Source organism: Scleropages formosus, chromosome 18, assembly GCF_900964775.1.
Source record: "Scleropages formosus chromosome 18, fSclFor1.1, whole genome shotgun sequence".
Taxonomy (NCBI): Eukaryota; Metazoa; Chordata; class Actinopteri; order Osteoglossiformes; family Osteoglossidae; genus Scleropages; species Scleropages formosus.
Window position 1 is genome coordinate 3,502,716 of NC_041823.1, and position 11,063 is coordinate 3,513,778.

Consider the following 11,063-nt stretch of genomic DNA (forward strand, 5'->3'; position numbering starts at 1 on the left):
CATTTCTTTACTGGATGAGTTCAGGGTAAGAATACCTTGATCAAGGGTACCGCAGCGGGCGTGAGGATTCAGACTCGAGATCTTTGACTGCAAGGTGACGGCTCTTTATGCCACCTACTGCCCTTGATTGTTTGCTGTTTTTCTTGCAGCAGAAGCAGTTCTGGAACCATCCAAGATCATGTTCCACAGGGACCCAGTTTGAGGGAAGTTAAGCACTGGTATTAACCCAGTGCGGTGGCTCACATACGATCTGGTCAATGGTGCAACGCGCCTCTTGGCACGGTCGACGCTCCGCACTCAGCTCGGACCGCCACGCACCTCCGTTTGACGGGAGAAAGAAAAGCGAAGAAAGCCCCAGGTCCTCCTCCTGTACCGTGGCGCTTTTACCCCAATGTTTACCCCAAACCTACAACCTGGTTCGAGCCAAACGTCGGCGCGAGAAACAGGCGCTTCTTTTCGCTCGGGGCGACGCAAAGAAAAGAAGAAGAAAAACGAGATCCCCGGGGAAGAACATATGGCTCACAGCTGGTTTAGGGCCGCAGTCACGGGTGGGCGGGTCCCGGTAACGCGGCGAGTTACTCCGCACAACGCCCAGTTTACTCTTGTTTGCTTACTTATCAAAAAGAGCCCCGATTGAATGTGAAATCTCAAACTCGCTGTATTTGTTTGTTGATTTTCTGCCGAGCAAAACCAAAGAGCTCTTTGCTTATTTGCTTAATTGATTTATGCAGCCTTTAAATCTTTAAACGAGCTCTTTTTTCTGCCAGTTTATTTCCCCTTTGAAGTTGGCATTTCAAACGAAGGGCTGTGCAGCAGTATGCAAATGGCTGTCTATGACTTTATTGCAGTCCCGTATGAAATCAATAATAACACAGGAGGGGTTTCACGGCCATGCTTACATAATATTGATTTCCCGTCTCGCTCTGACTGCCCGCGAACTTTCATGCGCCTCTTTTTCCCTCCATTTTTTTTAATGCCCTTCCGCTTCCTGAATATAAGAGAGGCCTCGGTGCGGTGGGTGGAGGATGCTGCGGAGGCCTTCCCGCTATTTACGGGTACAGATGTGGGGCCGGATGTGAACAGCTGGCGCGAGGGGCGTGAGATGCTGCAGAAGGCGGAAGGTTCGCGCAGCCGTTTCCTACAGCAGCGCAGGTGTATCTCGGTCCTGAGCCGCCTCCGGGCGTCCCCGTCCCCGCTACCCCTCGGACCCCATTCACAGCAGCGTGGTTATTAGAGTAAAAGTGCAGACAGACCACTCGCTCTGGTCCATCCGCACAAGAGTGCATCTACAGGTTTACCCTGCTTTAGAGTCGCGCCTGCCCTGTTGCGCCTGATTTTCATTATGTGTACTGCTGGTTGCATGGAGTTTTATGAAAGCAGATTCTTTCGCTGGCATTGTATATTTGGGTGTTTTAACATTTTTGGAATTTAGTAAAGTTGGAAAAAAAATGTATGGTTGCGTGAGGCCAGAAGATGGCAGAGCGGTTAGACTAGTCACCTTCCACTCGAAGGACACGGGTTTGAATCCCACTCGCACTGTAGCACTCTCGATCAAGGTACTTACCCTGAATTGATGATGTTACTCGGCTGTATAAATGAGTAAATAGTATAAGCATCTCAATATTCTAGGTCACTTTGAGCAAAAACCTCAAGTAAATAAATCACGGTAAATATAATGTAAGCGGGTGGCCTGATCCACAGGACAGGATGGCGCTGCCTCTTCGGAATGCACTAATTAAAATGTAAGTGGGGCTGCCGGGCGGCTTGCCGAGCCCGGTCAGCGCGCGTGCGAGCGGGACGCGTTCCCGCCGTTCCGCAGACGCGGCGAGGCCTCCGACGATGGGGGTGCGTCGCGTTCCCCACTAATTGCTGTCTGTCAGGGACCCACCGATGCCTCCGCGCCTTTGATTTCCCTGACGCCAGCGGAGGAGAAGCAGGGAGGACATGCTGATCGCACGGGTTACATCAAACCGCGGCGAAGGGAAGTCGCCGCCATGCAGGCTTTGTGTTAATGAGACCAACTGTCACCGAGTTGTAGGGGAGCCCATCCGCAGGGTGCGTGCGCGATGCAGCGATACGGCGAGACAGATAGATACAGCGAGGACAAGATAACACAGGGCTCATGAGGGTGGTGAGAGGGAGTTTTGCCACCAGATTTACTTGCTATTTTCTGAATTAGAGTAGGTGGAGCATTCCATAATCCATAAGCCATAATCCATAATAAATTCTGGAGTGACTGGCATCTGATTACCTGTAATGAATAAAGAGTGACGTACAGGAAGGAGATTATAACACTGATGTGCCCAACATGTGTATGTTATGACTTCGTATTATAATAAATTCATGTACGGCTCTGAGTGCTGTCCTATTTACATTGTATCGCACTTGTTCGGCAGGATGCAGAATCCACTGCAACAATATTTTTTTCAGTTGTTGTCGTGAGCAGCAGGTGGCAAACTGGTTGGCTCAATGGCTCGGGTTCGACTCTTCACTCCTGCTGCAGTATCCTTGATTGTGGTACTTACCCTAAAATCACTACAGTAAAAACTACCCCTGCTATTCAACTGGGCAAATGATTGGAAGCTGCTCTTCAGAAGAGCATCAGCCAAATATGTAAATGAGGATGTGTTATTTCTCACTGCGTGGAAGTGGAAATAACTTCCAACAGAGCACTAATTACACTTATATGTAGAGATTATCTTCGGAAATGGACAACTGGCTCGGACCGGCGCGTTAACCGTGCAGCACAAAGCTGGTGTGGAGTGCGAACCCAGCATGGTAACACAATGATGCTGCGTAATTCACATCAAGGGGGCTGCAAAAGGTCCCGCGAACGGCAAACGTAGTCATCTCACAATTTGTTGCCAATTTGTTCTGATCTCCATCTTTTTTTCTTTTTTTCTTTTTTTACAAGGGGATCATTTAAAGCCAAATCTCCAGCGCTGCCGTAGTGCTGAATTTCAAAGAGCGACACCATGTGCTCCAGGAATTAAAAAAATCCCGGCGAGCATGTCGAATTCTGCAATTAAGATCAAGCCGGCTGCGCGCCGCTCGAACCCGGGCCGCCAAGGGTTACTGGTGCGGCCGTCCGGGCAAGATTCCGATGACCTTGTCCTCGTTCATCATTAAAAATGCCAGCCCCCCGGGGCCACGGCGCAAACCCTGTCAATAACCTATTATAACACAATGGCAGAGCGGCAACGGCTCTGGAATGGAGCTCAATTAACAGAACGAGGCTGCGGACAAAAGGATGGAACACGGAGGATGTACAGCAGGAAAAGGGGGGCTCGTGGGCCTCGGGAGGGGGAGAAGTGTTGGAGTGATGTCACTTAGAGTCACCTCTGTAGAAAGGGGCGGAGCATCATGCCGAATTGATGCCACTCAAAATCTCGACTGTGCAGCAGGGTCAGGAATGGAGTTGGCATGATGTCACTGGCAATATCCATTGTGAAATGGGGCGGGGCAAAGTGACGGATTGACATCACTCACAGTTTCCACTGTGGAAAGGGGCGGAGCATGATGCCGGACTGACATCACCGACAGTCTCCACGGTGAAACAGCGCAGTGGGGAGGGGGGTAACTTTGCCATCACAAAGCATCAGCCCCACCAGTGATGCACAGCAGGGTTGAGTACTCACAGTCTAGCAGCAGTGTGTGTGTGTGTGTGTGTGTGGGCGGGTGGGTGTGTCCTGACAACACAGATTTCTGGCAGTAAGTGAGCAATCACCGCATTGCTCTGAAGGCAGGGGGCGCGGCGGCCAGGGCGCGGTCAACCCCAGACAGACCCCGTCGAGCCGAGCGGCCGCGGCGCGTCCTGACCCCCCCGACCCTGCCCCCCACAGACCGCGTCCCCAAAACGATTCCCCGGGCCCTCGCCCCGCTGGTAGGTGAAACGCTGATCTCAGCCGACCTAAAAAGTCCGTAGGGCTCAGTGTGAGAAGAATAATAATTAAAAAAACCACATAAAGGTTTTTGTCTTTACAGCGATACATGCTGCAGCCCCCCTCAAGCACAAGCCCTATTTTATCAGCTCTGACAGCAATGTGAAGTCACCCACAGCTGTGCCCATCTGTAAAACGAACGCGTCCATAACGCTGCACTGTATGCGCAGGCGTGTTCCTTCGCCGCCACCCGAAACAGGGTGAAATACCAGTCAAACGGCTTCTGCCCGCAGACACAGCGTCACCTGAACTGGAGACTTGGGTGTCCAACCACAAGAAGTTCCAAAAGACAGCACGCTGACTTCATCCGTATACGTACTTTCATGCTTTCATCGGACACTTTTTCCCTCCGAAGTTTCTGACGGCGTTAAGCTACTTACACTAGTTTACCCATTTAAAGAGCAGGGTAATTTTTACTGTATTAATTCGGGGTAAGAACCTTGATCGAGGGTGCTGCAGCAGGAGATGGGATTCAAGCCCGGATCCTTTAAATCAAAAGCGGCCGCTGTAAGCGCTGCACTCTTTGTGGGGGCTGTGCTTATGTGTGTATTATATGTGACAGTTCTTATGTGCCATTTATTTCACTTTATTCACCGAAGTTACGGGGGAAAATATTATGTCTGCTTGAGCGTGTATAAAATCACATCTCATCACAGAACAACGGAACATCAATGGTTCAGCCCATTACAGTCATTGACCCCCCTCTTGGGAGACCCTGGCGAAGCAAAGGAACCTGTCTGCTGCGGGCGGCGCCGCCTAGGGAGGACCCGGCGTCTCGGCATGCCGGTCCATCTCTGGTTCTGCTGGTCTTCTTGGACCGACACCGATCCTTGTTTTCATGTCTGCCAAGATTTCTGCCGGACCTGTGGGCTCACCCCTGATAGACGCCTGGGACCCCGCTGGCCCTCAAGCCCCGCCTTCCAGGGGAACAGTGGGAAAGAATGGGGGAGGAGGACAGAGTCCAGAGACAGACTGCAAACCAGGATGTCAGAAGCTGTGCGCAGCCATGTGGAGAGCCCCCTATTTGACAACAAAGCTCCAGAAAGAAGGAAAATGAGTAACCTTCAGGGTAGGGCCAGTCCACCATGACAGAGTGCCCCCTGCAGTACAGGAGTGGTAATGCAGGAGTGACACACAAGGACCCTGCTGCAGGTTCTCCAGAAAAAAGGGGGAAGTGGGCAGGTTGCACTGCTTATTAATGACCAGGAAGGAAGGCAACTGTTACTCCACAGACCATCAAACTCGGGCCTCCGGGGGCCTCTACAGGACACCATCTATCGGCCGCCAACAAAGCGAGGTTGGTCCTCATAGATCATCACCACCATTTACGTTCCAACAGGGGCATCAAGACAGGTTGTGAGCTAATGAAATATTTTTCGTGGAATTTCATTTGTCTTCCTGCCCTACTCATTTCTTTTTCTGGAGCCTTCTGCGTCTTTCTGTTCCCCTCCTGCTTCCTCTTCGCACACCCCTCTCTCATCCTCTCCTTCTCTCTCTCCTCCTTCTCCATCTTGCAGACCCGAGGCGAGCGCTAAAGCAAAGTATTTTTGGTCTTCCGGGGAAGAGTAAGTTGTTTCTCAAACTTTCATGGGTGCATCTACCCCCTGGAGGGGTGGCGGGGGTGCGGTGTGTGTAGGGGTAAATCATTTATCGGTGTTTACCAAGCCAATGGAGGAAGCATGAACAGCAGGATTAAAAGAGCATCTTCAGTGCCTATCACACACACACACACTTACACATGTATGTACACATGCACGCACACACACACACACACACACACACACACACACACACACACAATCCACCCAGTACGAGTGTATGGGAGCCTTTCTGATTTGAGAACACGGTAGCTGACGCAGCAGTGACTCATCAGTTCCTGAGCCCCGATCTGTGGGTACATCAGCATCTCGCCGATTCTCGCCGGTTCTTCACACGCACGCATGTAAGCAACGCACACACACGGCGCGCAGGCTTCCGAACAGACACACAACGTCGCTCCTCGAGACAAATCTTATCTTTTTGCACAGCATGTAGTACATCGCTGCTGTTGAGTAGATTAAATGGTGATGTGTGTGTGGGGGGGGTCGATATCAAACTGCAATATTTCCGTGCGTGCCGGATGTTACAGGTGCTCTTAAATGCCGGCGTTTCTGGTTATTTCTGAAAACTCCGGTCTGCTCGACTCCTTCAGATGGTATTTCAGGAGCAGCATTAAGTGTCAGAAATCATAAACAAAGAGAAAGGAAAAAAAAAAAGAAAAAATACACACACATGGAAGCATTAATCTAATGTTCTCATATGAAGGGGAGAAAGTAAACACCGCTCTTCAAAACGTTCAAAAAGAATGTGCTAGAAAGGGGCTAGACAAAAGTTTCAGGAATAATTATCTCCCCGAGGACCACTGGGCTTGACTCCCTTTTCCCCAAATGTATGGAGAGCGAATTTCTTCACGGAGGATCCAAACGAGACGCCGGAGACCTGTAGAAACGGGCCCGAGCGCTGCCCGTAATTGGCTTTTAGTGGCGGAACCCGAGACCAGAGCGCGGCCCGGAGTCCTCGGACGACCGGGAGATTCGCTTCGGGCCCAGAGGCGCGAGCAGGAGCCCGGGGCTGGAGAGGAGCTTACACACTGCGAGATGATGAGCTCGGGACTACAAAGTCTTCACGTTTAATCTCCCCGGCCTCTCCCGAGATGCTCACCACCAGCGCCTCCACTTTACAGCGTAATGCGCTTTTCCTTAAAAGTAAACAGCAGCGGCTGTTCGGCGAGAACCTGAGCTGCATCGAGCTCCTCTCCGTGGCCCCCAACAGCCAGGAAATTGCCTCCTTGTGCCAGAACATTAATACCATATCAATACTTACCACGGAGCACAGCACCAGGGGCTATAAAAAGACAACGACCTATGTGGGAAGACCATAATGGCAGCTCACATGCAGTAATGATCAGTTTATTTCTTACGCAGCTCTGCGTGCATTCAAGAAGGGTCTCAAACCAATCACTTCCAGAGACTCTTCTTCGGATCTCCTGAAAGCTACAAAAATGAGTCCAACGCCATCTATTCTGATTATCTATATATTTGATGTTTCGATCTAACTTCCACAAGTAGGGTAGAATGAACTCCCTCTGTCCCTCAGAGCTGCTGAATCCCTCCTACATTCAAAATGCGTTTAAAACCCATCTCCTCCAGAGCCACTTCTCTCCTGACCTCCTGACAGCTCCATAAATGAGTCCAACACCATTTGCTATGATTATCTATATATTAGCTGTTTGAATGTCACTTCCATAGGAGCTACTGGAGGGATGTGAACCAGTAACATGACGGCATCAGACACACAAGCTGCGCGTCGATAATGTTGTATCCTGTGCCTGTGTCTAAAGCTCTTTGTACGTTGTTGCTGCTATTTTGTTTACTCTGCTATACGTCGTTTTTCAGCTAAGTGGCTACAAAATCAATAAATGTGTAATGTAATGTGATGTGTCTGCGGCGCCTTGACAGAACCAGTGTGTTCAACTTCACAGGCAAGAGCTCCATGTGCGTGAAAATCCTTTTGCGGGTTTATCTGAGAAATACACATGGAAAATGTTCAGTTGCTTCACTTTCTGTTGGTTTTAATTTCACTCAAGTTCCACTTCTGCATTGGATACATAGTGACGGCTTCAAAGAGTCCCCCCCCCCCCTTCATTTTGAAAAAAAAGAGCGTCATGGGGGGGCTAGGTGGGTGGGGGGTGGGGGTCTTGGAGTAAACTATGAGGAAAGGTCTCTTAAGTAAGCAACGTGTCGCGCCGGCGGGGGATTGTTTGGAAGTGCGGGACCACATGCGGGGCGCGCGAGTTTCCAGGTGGATAAATATGACTAATTAGTCCAAACAAAGAGCGCGCGCGCCCGCCCGCGCGGGGGGCTCTACTCGGGTCTCGTGGCCCCGTTTCCCCGAAAGCCGCACAGGCAGCACTTTTGCGGGATTTTTCCACCAAATCCCCGCATCCCCTCGCGCCTCACTCAATATTTACCTTGACGGGTCCCAATTTCAGCACATGATAATCATTCTTGCCGCTCGCGCTCCGGCTCCGGCCCTGTATATTTCTTTGCGGGGTTGGAACTCGAAGCACGCGAGTAAAATACTGTATATTCCAAAATGTATGTGTGCAATTCCCAGTTAGTTTCGCGGGAAGTGAAATTAATGTCACTGAAATGCATTTTTCAGGCACCTCGAATAAATGAGACGGACGATGATGAAATTCGACGCGCTCCGCATCTGGCCGCGATGTCCCTCGACAGGAAGACGCGTCGCGCGAGCGGGAACGCGGCTCCGCGGGCTCGCGGATTGCGCTGGAGCTCGTCCAAGTGCGCGCGCCCCGGTCTCGCGCCTCACACAACTGACAGTCCGGTGCAAACAAACAGCGACGGGAGCGCGCAAAGTCGCCCGTCCCGACGAGGCTTTGAAGCGCTCGGACTGAAGCGGTTAATTGTTTTCCTGCCCCGTCCTGTGTGAAGGGGAAAAACAAATATTTGCCGAGGCGTGATTTCACCCGGGGGTGTAAATAAACTAAAAATGCAGCCCGAGACCGACCTATAAATTACTGCAAAAAAAAGGTGCAAAAGACGTGTGGAAGTATTTGGTAAAACAGACTCGGGGTATATTGGACATTTTATTCTGGGATCGGGTTACGTCCATATATGTGTATTGTTGTATACTTCAGCCGTTAGGAGTTATATTCGGCTATATTTCATAGTCGGGTGTATATTTTGAGGCATATTTCAATGACAGGGATTCGGGTTGGAGATAATATCCCAAGTGTTCAATTTTAAGTATATTTCACGGTTATGGATAGATTTGAGCGCACATCTGAGGATTAGAGCGAGATTTTCAAGTGTTTTTTCTACAGTCGGGACCGGATTTGCAGGTGAATTTCAGGGTTGGGATGAGATACTAGGGTAAATGTTGAGACAGGGTAAAATGAGGAGGGATACCTAAGAGTGAGGGTTCGCTTTGGAGGTATATTTCAGGACACTTACATAACAGCGTTCGTGCTGCTCCGAGCGTTTAGGCGCAAATATTGACACTTCGGGGCCCGTTAATTAAATGGCAGTGTGATGTGTGTATCACACACTCCGTTATCAGGCTTCAGCGCTTCGGAGCCCCTGCGTCATGGAAAAACTCGGGGATCCACTTCTCATTACAAGTGTCAAGGGGAAAAAACAGGACATGCCCATCATCATCATCACAGCCCAAAGAGAGGAAAGTCACCAATCCGGAAAATCACCGATGATGATAAATCACAGAGACCCATTTTCGTCGGGAATCGACTGCGTTTAGGTGCGATATTTAACACATTTCAATTATTTACTAACACTCCACGCAAAGGCTGAAAAACACCAGGCTACTGGGAATTAGGCACAAGAGTTTGAATCTGAATGCATTACCCAGTTTATAGGTTCATCATTTATTGACTGAACAAGTTAATCCGCCTTTTTAATTCTAGAAACTTTTTTTTTTTCTCTCAGCGAAACCGGTCTCTGGGTTTTATCTTATCTTTGTAGCACGGCTGTGAATTCACGCCAGCTGTCCGGGGGGGGGGGGGGGGGTCGGAACCATCAGGAAATCCATAATATAAAAACTGCAGTAATTACTTGTCACCAGTTCCCCGGGACAAAAAACAAATCATTTTTATTTTATTGAAAGAGCGCGTGCGGTTACATCACTCGCTTCTCAATGCACATTTTAAGATGTGCCAGGAGGGAAACGCTCGGATCGCTTCGGGTTTACCACATTTACCACAAATACTGGGTAAAACATGGGAGAAAAACGCAGACCGTGTACCTCTGAGGTTGTGGATTCTGATGCGCACGTCGGCCGGACTCTGCAACCTTCGCGTTAAGGAGATTCGACCCGATTCCCTCTCCACCTGCACCGGGGAGTCTTCTCCTCCAACCTCCTCGAACCACTTCTTCTCAAACCTGCTGTCAGGAACCGTGAAGACCACGTCTCCCACTTCCACGTCTTGGGAGAGGGCCACGGTGTAGGACAGCTCCTCTGTCACTGCTCTGGGCTTCCTCGGTTCGGAGCCCCGCAGGGTTGTGGGGTCTCTGCCCAGCAGCATCTCATCTCCTGCACCCTCCACACCTTTCAGGGGTCTAGCAGTTGTAAGAAACGCAGCTGCACTGGGGTGCTTTGCATAGTGAAGGACTCCGGCTTCACCTGAGGTCCCACTCGGTTCGGAACCCACTCGGTCCACTTCTCCCGCTTTATCTTCTGCGATGGACGGAGGTTTGCTGCCGTCCACTCGGAGAACTTTGACTTCGACCTCCACGGTGCTGCTAAGGCATCGAGGTCCGAGCGCCTCGAGGCAGTAGGAGGACTTCGAATCTCGTTCCAGAGCCCTCGTTGTTTCCAGAAAGAGACCCCGTTCCTCGCGCCGGTAGACCAAACGAAAGTCTGAGGCTCCTTCCCCTCGAAGGGCGACGTCCGATCCGGATCCTGGACAGGAACCACGGTGGGCTTCTGCAACGGGCACGAGCAGACCCCGCACCCGCGTGCGCGCCGGCGCGTTCTCCGCGATGTGTCCACGGTAGACCGGCAAAGCAGCATTTACGGAGGAACATGGAACAAGAAGAACTAAAAAGAGAAACAGTTCCCAGCCGGTTAGCAAGTCAGCACCTTCCCGACGTGGCTTCATGATGATGCTGCCCGTTAACTTAGTCACCTACTCTTCCCGGTAAAACATGAAACTTTCCCTTGTGGCTCAATATTCAAAATTCGTCCCAGGATTAATTTACTGCACAGATAGAGAAGCTTCCTAAAAACGAGATCTGGGAGAGAAACAAAAAAAAGTTGTTGCATGTGCAAACGGAGGGGATGCGCTCCCACTCGGTGGACAGAAGCGAAGTGTCAAAGGAGCTCCGCGCCGTCGGAGCACGAGGGGCAGCGATGTCCATGTGGTACGGGGATCGCACCGCCCAGCAGCTCGCAGCCAATCAGAAACGAGGCGGGGCGGAGTCAGCGCGTGTGAGCCCGCCCATATGCAAATGCGCCTTTGTGCGCTGCGGAGAGCGAGCGTTATGGAAGTTAGCATTCAGGTCCAGGGTGCGAGACCGTTACAGGAAATCGCAGAACCTCTGCAGA

General features: G+C 50.8%; 1 protein-coding gene across 1 annotated transcript in view; it reads right to left on the reverse strand.

Moving 5' to 3' along the window:
• LOC108940568 (neural-cadherin) overlaps window positions 1-10,832 on the reverse strand; it is a 103,781-nt gene extending 92,949 nt beyond the window's left edge. Inside the window, exon 1 of the mRNA XM_029260063.1 lies at window positions 9,762-10,832. Within this exon, the coding sequence (XP_029115896.1) occupies window positions 9,762-10,617 (856 nt within the window). The 5' untranslated portion in view covers window positions 10,618-10,832. The remainder of the gene's footprint in view (window positions 1-9,761) is intronic.
• Window positions 10,833-11,063: the final 231 nt, after the last annotated feature.